General features: G+C 40.4%; 1 protein-coding gene across 1 annotated transcript in view; it reads right to left on the bottom strand.

Annotated features, from left to right (window-relative positions):
* rab11fip4b (RAB11 family interacting protein 4 (class II) b) overlaps window positions 1-18,737 on the bottom strand; it is a 45,273-nt gene that overhangs the window by 13,616 nt on the left and 12,920 nt on the right. The window contains exons 3-4 of the mRNA XM_051712094.1: window positions 18,547-18,735; window positions 16,854-16,982 (exon numbers count right to left, since the gene is read on the bottom strand). Of these exons, the coding sequence (XP_051568054.1) occupies window positions 16,854-16,982; window positions 18,547-18,735 (318 nt within the window). The remainder of the gene's footprint in view (window positions 1-16,853; window positions 16,983-18,546; window positions 18,736-18,737) is intronic.

Genomic DNA, 18,737 nt, shown 5'->3' with positions numbered 1-18,737 from the left:
ATAATCCAAACGACTCCAGTCGACAAATAAAGTTCTTGTGAATGCAAACGACTGATTAATTTTAGAAACAAAACAATATTTATATACTTTTTAACTACAAATGTTCGCTTCCGTACATCTCTGTGACGCGCGCTCATGAGAGGGATGACGTAAGCTCGTTGGTAAGGTCACGCGTCACGTGGAGGAGTCAGGAAGCGTGTCACTGTTTACATTTTTTTTATTATTTGGAAATTATTTATATTAACAATTTTTATTGATTCCATTCAACAAATTACATAAACATCACAGAAAATGTGGAATCAAATTGTACAATTAAACCCTTCCCACCGAAAACCCCCACCCGACACAAACATTCAACCCAGTGGTCATAAATAAAAAAAAAAAACATGCACACACAATAAATAAATAAATAAAGCATATTTTCAAAAAAAAAAAAAAAAAAATCAAATTGCACACACATATTTAAACCTAAAGATCCCTCTCAACTACCACTCCTCGAAAGCCTTCCAAAACACCAAATATCTGCCCCATTTCCTATCAAATAACTACAGGTTTCCCAGCCTTCTATAGATCCCTTCCTCAAAGCCCGCAACCCTCCCCATCTCCGAGCACCACTCATGAAATAAGGGCACTCCAACCGACCCCCAACCCCTTAAAATAACCTGTCTGGCGATCATGACGCTCGTTAGGACCCAACTCTTTATGTGCCGATTCTCAACGTCGATGACCACCCTATCGCCCAAAATACAGAGTCTGGGGCAAAGTGAAAGCCGAGTGCCCAATACATCACATATAAGACTCTGAACTTTCAACCAAAACTCCTGGATCTCAACACACCCCCAAAAAACATGAGTTATGTCTCCAACCTCTGATTGACATTGCCAGCAGGTGGGTGTGTTGAGGCAGTGGTGGCTCAGCGGTTAAGGCTCTAGGTTACTGATTAGAAGGTCGGGGGTTCAAGCCCCAGCACTGCCAAGATGCGACTGTTGGGCCCTCGAGCAAGGCCCTTGACCCTATCTGCTCCAGGGGCGCCGTATCATGGCTGACCCTGCACTCTGACCCCTGAGCTGGGATATGTGAAAAAAAGAATTTCACTGTATATGTGCAAAATGTATAATGTGTGATAAATAAATAAAACTCCCAAAAACAGTGCAGAGTAGGTGGCGCAGCTGTAAATACCTATAAAACTGAGATCTGGGAATGCCAAAATGTTGAACCAAATTTTCAGAAGGTATCAATACCTCATATAGGTCACCAAGTGTATTAACCCCCCTCACAATCCAATCCGACCAACAGAAAGGGGACTTATCAATACATAGTTTAGGGTTCAGCCATATGCTCGAGGCTACGTTTAAATAAATATCAGAATTAAACACTCTGGACACTTTTGTCCATATTGAGTGCAAATGCAAAATAACGGGGTGCGACTTAAACTCTCCGGCTAGTTTAATTGAAAGGCTTTGCAGTGGCGAGATAGGGGCAAGAACTTCCTTTTCAATACATAACCAGGAAGGGGCTATCTCAAGTGGAAGTGACCAATGAGCCAAATGTCTAAGACCGAATGCATAATAATAAAACAAAATCTTGGGTAGACCTAACCCACCTTTATCAATCGGCCTATGTAACTTATTGAAATTTAACCTGGGACGCTTACCATTCCAAATGAAGGACTTTGCTATGCTATCAAATTGCTTGAAATAAGAGAGGGGGACATATATAGGGAGAGACTATAGCAGGACTTTTGGCATACAATTCATTTTAATTAACCTTCCCAATCATAGATATATTTAATGAAGCCCACCTGCCCACATCGCTCGAAAACCGTTTTATTAAGGGGTCAAAATTAACTCCAACTAAATCACACAAATTTGCTGGAAATAAAATACCCAAATACTTAATGCCCTGTTTGGGCCACTGGAAAGCACCCGGCTGGAAAGCCTTGACAGTACGCTGTCAGAGCCAAAGCTTCGGATTTAGACCAGTTGACTCTATATCCTGAAAACTTAGAGAAGGAGTTAATAATTCTGTGGAGGCAAGGCATAGATCTACTGGGGTCAGAGACAAATTATAAAACATAATCTGCGTAAAGCAGAAGCTTATGCGCCACACCTCCCGCCACCACCCCTGGAAAATCATCCTCCTTTCTTATCGCGGCTGCTAATGGTTCCAGGGCAAGACAGAACAACAATGGGGAAAGAGGGCAACCTTGCCGGGTGCCCCTATCCAGAGTAAAATTATCTGAAATTAATCCATTTATTTGTAATGCCGCTACTGGGTGTCTATAAAGTAACTTAAATGTACTCCCGAACCCGTATATATTTCCAAAACCTTAAAAAGATAATCCCATTCTACCATATCAAATGCCTTTTCGGCGTCAAGTGAGATAGCAGCGACTGGAGATTGATCATTCGCTACTAACCACATGATATTGATGAGACGCCTAATGTTATCAGAAGAGCTACGGCCACGAATAAACCCCACCTGATCTATATGTATAAGAGATGTCATAACTTAAATTAATCGATTAGCCAGAATTTTTGAATTTTTTTTTTTACATCTAACTGGATCAGGGAAATTGGACGGTAACTTCGCTTGGATCTTTGTCCTTTTTAAGAATCAGACTGATCCGGGCTTGTGTCATGGTTGGCGGAAGCTTTCCATTCTTTAATGATTCAGTATAAACTTCTAACAAAAGTGGAGCCAGTTCTGTAGCATAAGATTTTAAAAACTCATCAGCAAAGCCATGCCAGTAGATAGGGCCTTAATAACCTCGCCAAGCTCCTCCAAGGTTATCTCAGAATCAAGAGAATTTTTTTGCTCAGTCATCAGTTTAGGGAGATCTAATGGTTCCACAAAGTTTCTAATATCTTCATCAGTAGACGAAGACGTGGAACTATAAAAATCAAGATAGAATTCTTTAAAAGCATTATTAATATCAATGGCCGAGGTAAATATTTCACCACCAGCAGATTTCACTGAGGGAATGGTAGAAAAAGACTCTCTCTGCTTTATATATCTAGCCAAAAGTTTTCCTGCTTTGTCCCCCGACTCAAAGTATGACTGTCTTGCCCCGAATAACCAAAACTCCACTTTCCATGACAAAATAGTAATATATCTGTATTTCAATCAAGTCAATTCTCTGAGGCCATCAGACGACATTCGGCGCTTCAGCTCTGCTTCGGCATTTTTAATATTTCCTTCCAACTCCACGAGTTCTCGTGCTTTGGATTTTTTGATGAATGAGGCGTGCTGTATGATCCAACCCCTAAGACCACCTTAAGTGCCTCCCAAGCCACGCCCACAGTGGATACTGAGGACCAGTTGGTCTCCATATAAACATTGATTTCAGTCTTTAACATTTGTTGGAATTCAGGATTTTGCAAAAGGGACACATTAAGGTGCCAACTATATGATTTCTTTTTCTCTATATGTGGCGACACCTCTAAACTCACCAGGGCATGATCTGAGACTAAGATATTTCCAATTGAGCAAATCAACAACAGATGAAATGAGGGATTTGGATATCAAAAAAAAAATCTATTCTGGAATAAATCTTATGGACTGATGAAAAAAATTTATAGTCCCTACCAGATGGGTTCAAAAGTCTCCAAATATCTATAAGACCCAGATTTTTACACATCCTGTGAAGCGTCAATGTTGCTCTAGGGGGCTTACACACTTTTGCTTCACTGTGATCAAGGACCGAGTCCATCAAAAGATTAAAGTCTCCTCCCAATATTATATCATGAGCGGTGCCAGCTGCTTGCAACATCCCTTCAAGATCTATAAAAAAGCTCTGATCATCAGCGTTAGGTGCGTAAATATTAGCCAAAAATCAACCTTTGCCCCGAATTTCAGCTAAAACAATAATTAGTCTTCCTAATTTTTCTTTAATCTGTTTGAGACATTTGAATTGTAGATATTCATTTACCAATATAATGACTCCCTTGCTCTTACTTGAGCCAACACTAAAAAAAAAAAAAAGTCCACCCCATATCTTCCCAAATTTTTCCGCTTCCTGCGGAGAAAGATGTGTTTCTTGAAGAAACACTATATCATATTTCTTACATTTAAGAAAAGTAATAACCTTCCTTCTTTTTATGGGGTGCCCCAACTCATTTACATTCCATGTGGAGAGAGATAGTTCACTCATATTAACAACTGACATATTGATATGATAAAAAAATAAATAAACTGTGTGTCAAAAAAATTATACAGACCCCATTAGTGAAACAATCAAACCCTGAACTTCCCCCTGAAAAAAAAAAGAAAAAAAAAAAGAAAAAAAAAAAAGAAAAACGTGCACAGTAACCCCGCGCACGAGAGCGCCAACTGGCGACAATCCCATTAAACTCAAAAGGTCCATGAATGCCCACGAGCCCCCACGACAACTTTGTCATCGGATTGCTCAATTTTGCCTCACAAATTTGTGAGGCAAAATTACATAACAGAAAATACTTTGTAAAATAACCCCCAGCCAAAAGGAAGAATGAACACAGAACATGTAGATTAATTCACAGAACTGTTTTAAAGGTGTGATCCTCCACAAAATAAATTTCAGCTGATATAAAACCGTTCAGTTTCACAGATAGACAAATGAATGTTCAGTGAGCCAGCTGTTATGAGTTCAGCGGATGACATAATCATTCCAGTGTCCCGTAAATGGAACAAGCTCCAGCCGCTAGGCGGAGCCAACACAAAAAGAAACAAAACCAACATCCCGTTTCCCCAGTTGGTCAAGTCAATTCACTCGGAGGCCGCATAAAACTACATATACCATGACTTACTCAATCCGTCAACTTTATAAAAGACATCCTTTGTGTGAGCATGTAGATATTTTGCGGTCATCCGTAATGTCCACTCTCAAACTGGCCAGGAACTTCCATGCAAAAGTAATCTTCCGTCAATGCAAAAGCTTCTTTAAGGAAAATGTTATTCACAAAACAAGCTCCAGCCGCTAGGCGGAGCCAACGCAAAAAGAAACCAAAATGTCGCCCAGCTTCCTCAAGAGTAAGTACAGCGAGTCGACCCACTCACATGAGAAACATCCAATGGTTTACTCATCCACTGATTCAATAGAAGACATTGCTGGATTGGGACACGTAAATACTTTGCGACCGCCTTCGTGTCTATTCTCAGTTTGGCTGGAAACATCAGAGCAAACGAGATCTTTCGCTGGTGTAAGAGTTTCTTACATTCCTTGAACTGTTCGCGTTTCTCTCGTCGAACTCGCAAAGTCTGGGAACAAGAAAATATTATGGTTCTTCCAAAAAAGCTTTCCTTTGCTCCTCGCCTGGCGCAACACAAGATCTTTATCAGATGACCTCAGAAATTTGGCCAGAATCGATCGGGGTCTATTTCCCTCAGCAGATCTCCGAGCAGGGGTTCTGTGAGCTCGCTCGATTTCCAGCTTGTGGCCAGTTATGTCGAGCAGACTCGGGAAGAACTCATCTAGGAATTTCACCATATCTCTGCCCTCCTCATGCTCAGGAATTCCAACAATTCTGATGTTATTCCTGTGGCTTCTATTCTCAAGATCTCCAAGCTTTTCAAGATGATGTTCCAAATCAACTTTGGTCACGGGCGGATTAGCGATTAATTCCCTCTCTGAAGACTCCAAATAATCGATTCGTTTCTCAGCATCCGACACTCTTGTAACTAACTCAGAGAATTTTATTTCCATCGGCGTAATCGATCGGCGTATTACAGCGAGATCCTCCAACTCAGCAAGAACCTTCGTCATCATCACCGATATGTTGGACAACTGACACTGGATTACTTCTCCCGCCACGCCATCCAAATCGAGTCCCCGGTCTGTAGGTCTGTCAGGGCTTTCATCCTGAACACGTAAGTGTCTTTTAATATCTCCAGAGTCCGATGATTTTGACTTTTTTGCCATGTTTTACCTCAAAGAGCAAATGTGTAACTGGGTTTATCGAGTTTCACCAGATTATAACATAAGAATAATTAAAAATGTAGCAAAGTGCACAGAACTCGTCGTTCACGCGTCTGCTTCTTGCATGGCGTCACGTGACCTCCAAGGAAATAATTTATTTATTTTATATTGTTTTGAAATTGTTTTGGTTTGTGAACACCACAAGTTTCTCTTGTAAACAATGACGCGCTTCCTGACTCCTCCTCCACGTGACGCGTGACCGTACCAACGAGCTTACATCATCCCTCTCATGAGCGCACGTCACAGAGATGTATGGAAGCGAACACAAGGGTGTGTAAATTATCAGCAAATTTTCATTTTTGGGTGAACTATTCCTTTAAGGCCTACATTCAAACTCAGTGTCTCTTTGTTTGACATCATGGGGAAATAAAAATAAATCAGCCAAGACCTCAGAAAAAAAAAAATTTGTGGACCTCCACAAGTCTGGTTCATCCTTGGGAGCAATTTCCAAATGCCTGAAGGTACAACGTTCATCTGTACAAAAAAATAGTACGCAAGTATAAACACCATGGGATCACACAGCCATCATACTGCTCAGGAAGGAGTCATATTCTGTCTCCTGGAGATTAACGTAGTTTGGGGCGAAAAGTGCAAATCAATCCCAGAACAACAGCAAAGGACCTTATGAAGATGCTGGAGGAAACAGGTAGACAAGTATCAATATCCACAGTAAAACAAGTCCTATATCGAAATAACCTGAAAGGCTGCTCAGCAAGGAAGAAACCACTGCTCCAAAACTGCCATAAAAAAAAGCCAGACTACAGTTTGCAAGTTTACATGGGGACAAAGATCATGCTTTTTGGAGAAATGTTCTGTAGTCAGATGAAATAAAAATGGAACTGTTTGGTCATAATGACCATTGTTATGTTTGGAGGAAAAAGGGTGAGGCTTACAAGCTGAAGAACACCATCCTAACCGTGAAGCATGGGGGTGGCAGCATCATGTTGTGGGGGTGCTTTGCTGCAGGAGGGACTGTGCACTTCACAAAATAGATGGCATCATGAGGAAGCAACATCTCAAGACATCAGCCAGGAAGTTAAAGCTCGGTTGCAAATGGGTCTTCCAAATGGACAATAACCCCAAGCATACCTCCAAAGCTGTGGAAAAATGGCTTAAGGACAACAAAGTCAAGGAATTGGAGAGGCCATCACAAAGCCCTGACCTCAATCCGATAGAAAATGTGTGGGCAGAACTGAAAAAGCATGTGCGAGCAAGGAGGCCTAGAAACTTGACTCAGTTACACCAGTTCTGTCTGGAGGAATGGGCCAAAATTCCAGCAACTTATTGCGAGAAGCTTGTGGAAGGCTACCTAAAACGTTTGATCCAAGTTAAACAATTTAAAGGCAATGCTACCAAATACTAACAAAGTGCATGTAAACTTCTGACCCACTGGGAATGTGATGAAAGAAATAAAAGCTGAAATAAATCACTCTCTACTATTATTCTGACATTTCACATTCTTAAAATAGTGATCCTAACTGACCTAAGACAGGGAATGTTTTTGTTTAAATATTGAGTTTAAATGTATTTGGCTAAGCCAGTGGCGTGCCGTGCATTAAAAGTCTAGGCCTTTAGTGTGATTCATGTCATTAAGAAAACACAGTTTCATAATGAATAAGACACCCTATGCCTTTGGGCATTATACATTATGTCGCAGCTAACTAGTAATAATCAATACCAATTGACATTTTAAAAACACGTCCACACACGAAAGCCAGAACTTGAAAGGACACTTAATGCTCAAGCAAGCCTAATATTAACTGCAGCATGACTGTTTGTGAAATGAACGTCTCCCGAACAGACATTCAAAAATCTACATTTTTCATATGAATCTAATACCTGAAAAAAATCTATCTAATAATATTTGCGATTTAAAATGTTGCTTGCAATAAATTTAGTTTCATCAGGGTACATGTCATGCTGCGTTCCATTCAAGTTGGATGTGGGATATTCCTACTTGATATCTCAGATCTCCGACCATAAATGCATTCCATTCCCTGATATTCGGAAGATGACATTTAAGAAACAAAACTGCAATGCTCCCGTTAGCTTGACAGGGGTTTGACTCTCATTAGAGATGTCTCCTAGCAACCCAACTGATAAACAATGCTGCAGCACTAGCATTTGTGCTACAGGTGTACGATTATCAAAAGAGATTATAATTTACCGTGTTTTATACACCTGTTTCTGCAGGCATTTGTTAAAAAAGCTTTAATGTCATGTAATGTAGAAACAAACTCATTTATCGATATTACTTAATAAAGTGAATGTTTATCACTTGCTTTGTATATCTCCCTGAGTGTCGACATGTTTGTGTGACATCATGCCCCTGCATCTAGGTGAAATCAGAGTTGAGAATTTCTGCACGAGCCTACAAGTTGTATTTCTGACTTAAAGATGCATTCTATTGCACTTTTCCTAGTAGAAAGAAGTTTTAAAATCAGACTTTCCAAGTTGAATGGAACGCAGCACTACTTTTCAAAACTTGGTCTGACACCGAATGCTCAAGCAGTCTAATTTACACTTAGAAAATTCCTGATGTTGCTATAACAATGCAAAAAGCACTTACCAATTAGCTTGAAGTGAAAATCAGTCCTCCTTTCCCGTTTAATAAATTAAGCATTCACACGGTCATGCAGAACATCTCGGGTTTTTAAATCCATAAGGATCTCTTCCTCAATGGCGATAGCGGCAGTAATGACAGTCGACTCGTCAGCAAGATCTCGTGCTTGCTTTCAAATTACATCATTTAAAGCGTGATTGCGTCACTCAAGGCCAGCCAGAAGGCCTCCATTGGGACATATCCTAAAGATCACACCCACCAAAAACAAATAAATCAATCTGATTGGCTGATGAATTGGACAATCTGACTTTAGTTGCCCATTCATTTGCACTGTTGAGGGATACTGTGGAAATTCTGAAGGCCTGAGGGGGTGGAGCTTAGACTCACATGTTAATGAGCTTGGCCTTGGGCATGTGATTTGTGAAACAGTTGTCAGGCTTGGCTTGTAAGCAACAAGGAATAAATTCTGACTGGATAAACTTTTTTCTCTATTTGATTGTAGATTAATTAAGAGTGGAAAGCGATTAAAAATGCATAGGCAAAAAGGTGATTGAGAATGAGAGGATGAAAAATATTGATTTATTTAGTATGTTAGGCCAGCAGAGAAGGCTTTGCTGGCCCTGAGAATTTGCCTCTGGGCTAAGGTGTATGTAAACTTCTGACCCACTGGAATTGTGATATAGTCAATTAAAAATGAAAATCTGTCTGTAAACAATTGCTGGAAAAATTACTCGTGTCATGCACAAAGTAGATGTCCTAAATGACTTGCCAAAACTATAGTTTGCTAATATTAAATCTGTGGAGTGGTTAAAAAATGTGTTTTAATGACTTCAACCTAAGTGTATGTAAACTTCTGACTTCAACGGTATAGATACAGTGCATATATATATTTCATTTTAATGTGGTCCTAAAACGCTGTTGTACTTCACTGATATTACTTGGAAAAAATCTTTGTAGCTATGAAGGCTTTATCCTATTTCTGACATAAACATAAGCGCAGATACAGTACTTCAGAATTTTCCATGCTCACAAAGAGTTTTCGTCGCATAGCTCAGAGATGCAACTGTTTCTTTAATATACACTCACCACTTTATTAGGTACACCAGTACACCTACTTATTCATGCGATTATCTAATCAGCCAATCGTGTGGCTGCAGTGCAAAGCATAAAATCATGCAGATACGGGTCTGGAGCTTCAGTTAATGTCACATCAACCATCAGAATGGGGGGGGGGAAATCTGATCTTAGTGATTTAGACAGTGGCATGATTGTTGGTGCCAGAAGGGCTTGTTTGAGATTTTCTGTAACTGCTGATAACCTGGGATTTTCATGTGCAACAGTCTCTAGAGTGTATAGAGAAGGATGCCAAAAACAAAAAACATCCAGTGAGTGGCAGTTCTGCGGGTGAAAATGGCTTGTTGATTAGAGAGATCAACATAGAATGGACTGACTGGTTTGAGCTGACAGAGAGGCCACGGTAACTCAGATAATGACTCTGTACAATTGTAGTGAGCAGAATAGCATCTCAGAATGCACAACATGTCAAACCTTCAGGCGGATGGGTTACAACAACAGAAAACCATGTCGGGTTCAACTTCTGTCAGCCAAGAACAGAAAGCTGAGGCAGCAGTGGGCCTACTATCTGCATGTCACAGCAGAAATTGAGATTCGTCAGACCAGGCTATGTTTTACCAATTGTCTACCATCCAGTTTTAGTGAGCCTGTGCCCACTGCAGCCTCAGTTTCCTGTTCTTAGCTGACAGTAGTGGTACCCGGAGGGGTCTTCTGCTGTTGTAGCCCATCCGCCTCAATGTTCTATGTGTTGTATGTTCAGAAATGCTTTTCTGCATAGCACTGCTGTAACATGTGGTTATTTGGGTTACAGTTACCTTCCTGTCAGCTTGGACCATTCTGGCCATTCTCCTCTGACCTCTGTCATTAACAAGCCATTTTTGCCCACAGAACTGCTGCTCGCTGGATTTTTTTTTTCACACCATTCTCTATATACGTGCTTTCTGTTGCTGATGCCAAAAAAATTAATTCATGCATTCATGACCTCAAGACTAGATTATTGTAATGCATTACTGGGAGGATGTCCTGCAAGTTCAATAAATAAACTTCAATTGTTTCAAAATGCAGCAGCCAGAGTGCTGACTAGAACCAAGAAATACACTGCGTGCCCAATTATTAGGCAAATTGTATTGCTCAGGATTAATTTTATTGTTGAACAAACACAATGCTCTCAGTCAATCCAAAATGGTATTGAACCTCAAACCTGAATGTTTAACAAAGAAAAAGTGAGTTTTGTCTTTCTCAGGGGAATATATAAGTGTGCATAATTATTAGACAACTAAATAACAAAAATAATTTCTCCCAACTCAATTGTTTATTCTCAATTTTTAGAGTAGGTACAATAAATAACACAAAATGACAATTAAATAACATTTTTGGCCAAAAATATTCAATGGCCTGTATAGCCACCCTTCTTTTCAATAACTGCCATAAGCCTCCCATCCATGGAGTCTGTCAGTTTCTTGATCTGTTCACGATCAACCTTCACTGAAGCAGCAACCACAGCCTCCCAAATGCTGTTCAAAGAGGTGTACTGTCTTCCCTCACTGTAAATCTCACATTTGAGAAGGGCCCACAAGTTCTCACTAGGATTTAAGTCAGGTGAGGAAGGGGGCGAAGTCATTATTTGGGCATCTTTGAGACCCTTGCTGGGTAGCCAAGCAGTGGAGTACTTGGATGCATGTGATGGAGCATTGTCCTGCAGAAAGATCATGGCCTTTCCTGAATGCTGAGGACTTCTTCCTGTACCACTGCTTGAAGAAAGTACTTTCCAGAAACTGGCAGTAGGTTTGAGAGTTGAGTTTCAGTCCATCTTCAATTCGAAAAGGTCCAGCTACCTCATCCTTAATGATAGTAGCCTATACCAGTACCCCTCCTCCACCTTGCTGGCACCTGACATGAAGTGGTGCCCTGTGTCCATTAGTGATCCAGCCACGGGCCCATCTATCTGGTCCATCAAGAGTCACTCTCATTTCATCTGTCCATAAAACCTTTGAAAAATCTGTCTTCATGTATTTCTTTGCCCAATCTTGACGCTTCAACTTGTGAATTTATTCAGTGGTGGTCGTGTTTCAGCCTTCTTGACCTTGGCCATGTCTCCGGAGCACTTGGCACCTTGTACTTCTGGACACTCCAGGTAGGTTGCAGTTCTGGAATATGGTAGCATTGGAGGATAATGGGTTCCTGGTAGCTTCACGTTTAATTCTTCAAGTCTTTTGCAGTTAATTCGCGCCTTTTCTTCTCCATGCGTTTTTTGTGCCCCAGTTGACTATTCGCAACAAAACATTTGATTGTCTGGTGGTCACGCCTCATAGTTTAGCTATTTCAAGAGTGTTGCATCCGTCTGAAAGTCATTTTACAATATTTGACATTTCAGTGTCAGTTAAATCTCTCTTTTGGCCCATTTTACCTGAGGAAATGAAGCTGCCTAATAATTATGCACACCTTGATATAAGGTGTTAGTCACTTTCACCACACCCTCCCTCATTACACAAATACATACCATCTGAAAATGATTGAATCCAATAAGCATTCAAGTTTATATGGTTTGGAGTTGGAAAATGTGCATGGAAATAATGATAAGATCAGAATACTCACTTGCCTAATAATTGGCCACGCAGTGTATGATCATATTAGCCCCATTTTATCGTCGTTACATTGGCTACCTGTTTTAATTTTAAAATTCTATTAATTACATACAAAATTTTGAATGGTCTAGCTCTGCTGAACTTAAGTGACCTTCTACTTTTCCATCACATTCATTACGGTCCCAAATTCTGGCCTGTTAATAGAACCTAGAATATCAAAATACACAAAAGGAGGTAGATCCTTTTTGGCTCCTAAACTATAGAATAGTCTTCCTAACACTGTTCTGGACTCAGACACACTCTCTCAGTTTAAGTCTAGATTAAAGACTCAACTATTTAGCCAGGCATACACCTATTTTATACATCAACTCATAATTAGGCTGCTTTTGTTAGGTCTGTCGGAACTGAAAACACTTCTCATAATCTGTAACTCTTCAATAAATTGAATGGCATCTACGCTAATATTATTCCATTTGTTTCCCTATCTCAACCTCCTATCGCGAGGTTCCCAGAGCCGGCCGGATCTTGCTCCGTTACTGCTTGGTGTCAGACTCCTCTGCTACACGTCGCTGAGTGATGATGACTAACTGCAGCCGGTGCCATCCAGACATCACTTCAAATCTACTACGATGGACTTCGGAGGATGAAATTATGCCAACTCCAACCGTAAGACATGGGATGCTTCAAATGCCACAGCCTAGACAATGCATATATGTGAACTTCTGCAGTTAATCCAGGATGGACTTCAAAAGACATTAGTCATTAATCTTACAGTTCAAACAAAATCTTTGTTTAAACAATGGCCCTTAACACTTACTTCATTTACAAATTTTAAACCATGACTTGCATTACATAAAAAAACAAAAACTAATATTGGTATTTCTTCATGCTGTTTAGCCAGAGGGGAACTGGCTCCCACAGTGAGCCTGGTTTCTCCCAAAGTTATTATTCTCCATTAACCAACATCTTATGGAGTTTTGTGTTCCTTGCCACAGTCGCCTTCGGCTTGCTCACTGGGGTTCTAAATACAATTATTTACTTATTTTTATACACAATTTACAGTCATATTTTAATCAAACTACACAATAATGATGAAGACTTTATAGATATTACAGTTTCATTTTCATCACAAGAATGATTTTTTGTAAAGCTGCTTTGAAACAATGCATGATCTGAAAAGCACTATAAAAATAAAAATGACTTGACTATACACTCTAGAGACTGTTACACATGAAAATCCCAGGAGATCAGCAGTTTCAGTAATATTCAAACCTGTCCATCTGGCACCAACAATCATGCCACTGTCTAAATTGCTGAGATCACATTTTTCCCCATTCTGATGGTTGATGTGAATATTAACTGAAGCTCCTGACCTGTATCTGCTTGATTTTATACATTACACTGCTGCCACATGATTGGATGATTAGATGATTAGTTAATCGCATAAATATGTAGGTGTACAGGTGTACTGAATAAAGTGGTCAGTGAGTTTAAGTGGCAGTTACTCAAGTTACTAGAGAAGAGATGACAAAACAGAAGAAGGGCAGAAAGCAAGTATGTGTGAATTTCTAAGGCTTCCTCTCTCAAAGGCTGTTCAGGCCTTCAGTGTCCAAACTCAGAATTCACCTCATGTGGATCTAAGAGCATTAGGAATTTCTGTGCTAAATCACTTATCAAAACTCATTCACAAAACTCTTTCCTGTTCAAACACATACATATACACACCGAGCTACTGTGGACATGGCATTTTCCAGCTGTGACAGAATGAGGCGTGAACTAATGTATTTCTTGAAGCAGTTTGCTGACAGGGCATTTTGCTTTCATTCCTTCTCCCTGTCGCCCCAACCCATTCTGTCTTTTCTTTCCCCCGCCCCCACCCCCGCCTCTCTCCTCTCCCCACTACATACACACATTCCCTATTTTTCTATCTGGTTTAATCCCAGTTCAATCCTTTATTTTCTCTTTCATTTCATACCATTCTCACACAACCACTAGCTCGTCTTCAGTGCTTATTTTCTTGCACTCCCTTACTCTGCTTTTTCAGTTTAAAAGATGTTTTCTTTTGCCTCCATCTGCTCTTTTCACTCAATGTCGCTCTTTCCTCTGTATTTATGTACGAGACTTGTTATGCTAATTTACAAGTTCTTTGCATCCCTCTCAAAGAGAAAAACGAGCAAGTAAACTCACTTAAAATCTTTAAAATCAGCCTAGAGGAAGAAAGAGCAGATCAGCATCCAAAAAGCCTCAGAAGGGTTCAGTTGTTTATCCATGCGTAGATTTGGACGTGTGTGTGAAAAATGCAGAGAGAAAGACAGATGAATGTGTGTGTCCCATTTTCAGATGTCTTATAAAGCACTAATGGGCTCTAAAGTGGAGGACCGAATGATGTGTGGTAAATGTGGTGCAGAGAGACTGCAGCAAAATATCAAAGCCCAAACCCCTCCACCTCAATTTATCTTTTTATACACACTCAGACTGACTCTACTTCCTTGAAGCCATCCCGGATAGCGCGTTTCATCTGCTGGGCTTCCAATTGTTCAGAGCGGGTTGCGGAATCATCGGGGAAAACGAGAGGCGGTGGAACATGCTTTTACATAAATGAAAGTTGGTGTACAGATGTAACAGCTTTGAAGAAGATGTGCTGTCCTAATTAAGAAAGCGCGCTTCATCAGCTGTAAGCCTTTCTACTCACCATGGGAATTTTCCTCGTTCATTCTGGTGAGTGTTTATATCCTGCCACAAGCATGCGTGAATGCCTACTTTGACTGCACTGATTGGAGTGTTTTTGAAGCTGCAGCCACAGACCTGGACGAGCTCACAGATACTGTGGCATCATATATCAGTTTCTGTGAGGATATGTGCATCCCTACTAGGACATTTATCATTCAATAATGAAAAACCATGGTTTACGGGAAAATTAAGACAGCTTCGTCATGCCAATGAGGATGCTTATAGAAGTGGGGATAAAATATTGTACAACCAGGCCAGAAACACACTGAATAAGGAAATCAGTGTGGCTAAAAGAAGCTACTCTGAAAAGCTGAAAAAACAGTTTTCAGCCAACGATCCTGCATTTGTGTGGAAAGGCCTGAAAAGCATCACCAAGTACAAGACACCTCCCCCTCGCTCTGTAGAGAGTCAACTAATGGCTGATGAACTGAATGTGTTTTACACAGGTTTGAAAAGTCCAGTCTCACACCACTCCCCCACTCTGATCATCACTTCACACACACACCAACACCTCCTGGAACCCCCCTCCTGCTACTCAGTCTGCACTTATGATCTGTGAGGAGGATGTGTGCCGGGTCTTTCGGAAACAAAATGCTAGGAAAGTTTCAGGCCCAAACGGTATTTCACCTGCCTGTCTGAAAGTCTGTGCTGACCAACAGGCCCCCATCTTCACACAGATATTCAATAGATCACTGGAGCAGTGTGAAGTTCCCTGCTGCTTGAAACGCTCCACTGTCATTCCAGTCCCCAAAAAACCCAAGACTTAATGACTACAGACCTGTCAATCTCGCATCTGTGGTCATGAAGTCGTTTGAGAGACTGGTTTTGGACTACCTGAAGGACCTGCTGGACCCCCTTCAGTTTGCTTACCGAGCAAACAAGTCTGTGTATGATGCTGTATATGGGACTGCATTATATCCTGCAACACCTCAACAGACCTGGGACTTATGCAAGGATCCTATTTGTGGACTTCTCTCAACCAAACTGACCCAGCTTTCTGTGCCCACCCCAATCTGTCGACGGATCACCAGTTTTCTGACAGATAGGCAGCAGCTAGTGAGACTGGGTAAACTCACATCCGGGACCCTCACTGTTAGCACTGGTGCCCCTCAGGGATGTGTTCTCTCTCTACTGCTCTTCTCCCAGTACACAAATGACTGCACTGCAAAGGACCCTACAATCAAGCTCCTGAAGTTTGCAGACGACACCACAGTCATCGGCCTCATCGGTCTTGTGCGGTCACAACAACCTTGATCTGAATACACTCAAAAAAGTGGAGATAATAGTGGACTTCAGGAAAAATCCCTTTTTACCCTTAGGTCATTTTCCACATGAACAATTAAACTGCCTCAGGACTCCTCCATAGTGCAATAATGTAAATACATATCTCATATACATATGTAAATTCACATATTTAATTCAATAAGTGTACAAACCCCTACCTTGCACATACATTACCACTTGCACACGTACATATGCCATTCTGTTATATGTCCTATTATTTGTATGTCCATTTATACTCTTACCTTGTTTTATATTCTGTGTCTCACTTTAATGTTCTGTGTGCACTTGTTTCTCCTATCACCAAAAAATAAATAAATCCTTGAGTACATGTGAACACTTGGCAATAAAACTCATTCTGATTCTGATTGATGATCACCCAGCCTCTAACACCCCGTCACTTTAATATTGTAGCCTTCGGGGCAGAAAATGATGAACAAATAACTGCTAATACTGCCAGAGTGCCTCTAATTTGGATCGCACTTATAAAAGCTTATTTTCCAGATGTGGAGAGTCACTACTAAAATTACTGAAAAGAAACCAGGGTCAGAGACCTCCAGCAATGGACTCATTTCAAAGAGCTAACTCTAAGGACAAGCTAAACACACATTAGCCCCTCTGGATGAGAGCTATTGTTCATAAAAAACTGCAACCTGTGTTGTACCTGTTGACTTTGAGGTTTTTTAACCTGTTCTCCAGGTCGTTGAGCAGACTGACCCTCTTACAGCACTGAGAGCAAAACACTTCCATCTGGTCACCAGTATGGCGCATCTTGCGAGGAGTCTGACCAGCACTGGAGGAAAGAAGAAGAGCAAGAAACAAATGCATGCTGAAACAATACCATTCAAACAAAGACAAATGGATCTAAAGACAAACGGAACTGAAAACAAGCAAACAAACTGATAAAATCTCTCCAATTTACATATAACGCTGAAATGGTAGCAGGTAAGTGAAAAAGGGAAGAGCACAGAACTGTAATGTATTGAACTCCATCATGTTGGACGAAACAATGGTGGAAGTGCTGCTGTGTAAAACAGGATAATTTTAAATGCAAACTGTCTGTGCTTGGGGAAATACAGAAGTGTGTGTGTGTGTGTGTGTGTGTGTGCTTGTTACAGCTTCTCTGTGAAATAAGCAGTGTATCTTCACAGCTCTATTGTTGATGTTTGGTCTTTGCAAATCCAACCTTCTGGAGTAGAGGCAGACCGATATATCGGTTTTATCGATTAATTGGTGCCGATAATTGCTTTTTGGAACTATTAGTTATATGCAAAAATCTATGCCGATAGTTGCAGATAGTTTTCGTTTTTTTCCCCTCTATGTTTCTCTTAGGCAGGCGCTGGAGGATTCTACAGTTAAAATGACTTTGTTCTGCAATATAACAGTGTTGAAGTGAAATGTAAACAATCACTGACACCTCGTCGAGATTTGCAGTATCAAAATCATTTATCATTGACAATATTCATCCATATTTTTATCCTCACTACAATGCATATTTTGTTATTTTGATTAGATAATCAAGTGTTTAAATTGAAACATGCAAAGAAAAATGCGACTTTTTGGAAATGTGCCCTGTCAGCACATACATCGTGTCTCCAACTTCATATATTGTGAATAATAATACTTCCTATTTCTCATTTAGCCTCATCTAATAAATAGGCTATAAAAACCTTAATTTAGTAAATACATTAATATAGAGCACAATAACCGGGCCAAGTCTTTTATTTCAGAATAAACACAGAAACACAGAGTCCCCTTTGTGTTTCAGGCTTGTTTATAATTAAAAGTCCCTCATTATGCACTGAAACATATTTTTTTCTGGTTATTATTGGGATTTTGTTTGCACAATAAACTGCGTCTGGGATTTTATTTATTTTGGACTCTTGTAGCATCTATGTTTGTGCATGTCATAGTTAGGAAAGACTTAGAACATTTTTCAAAATTCTTTAAATCAATTTTCAGCCAATTAATCCGTTATCGGCCTTTCCCATCACCTTAGTTTTAGGTATCATAAAAATCCACAATCGGTCTACCTCTATTCTGGAGTCTGGAACATGTGTGTCATGACTAATGTCAAAAGCCCTATATCCCTTGTGAGTAAAACAGTTTCCCAAAGACAATCTGTTCCATCTACTAATGCAATCACCCTTGTATACACATACACATGTTGAAAGAAAGCCTGAGTAATGAAGTCCGATATCTGGGGATATCCGGGATATCAGACCTAATCATAGTTTCATTATAAAGTAAATCCCTCAGAAAACAGACTTAGGGGTGCTCATGACAGATAGTCCGGTTGTAGTTAGACCAAAAATAATAACTTGGGAATACACACAAGCACACAAACACACACATACCTGGAGGAAACAGAGGAGCCCAAATCTGAGTATCCATTAATGCGGATCTCATCATCTAGGCAGGGGTTGCTGGGAGTGTAGTCTCCATCCTTTCCTTCTCCATAGTCTTCAAACTGCTCCTCATTCAAAGAGGCAGAGGAACGTGTAGATTGGTCACAAGTATCTGAGGGATTAAACATCTGAGCGCAACT

This window comes from Myxocyprinus asiaticus, chromosome 12 (genome assembly GCF_019703515.2).
Source record: "Myxocyprinus asiaticus isolate MX2 ecotype Aquarium Trade chromosome 12, UBuf_Myxa_2, whole genome shotgun sequence".
In the NCBI taxonomy this organism is placed as follows: Eukaryota; Metazoa; Chordata; class Actinopteri; order Cypriniformes; family Catostomidae; genus Myxocyprinus; species Myxocyprinus asiaticus.
Note: the sequence above shows the minus strand (reverse complement) of the source record. Positions and strands in the feature narration are given on the sequence as shown.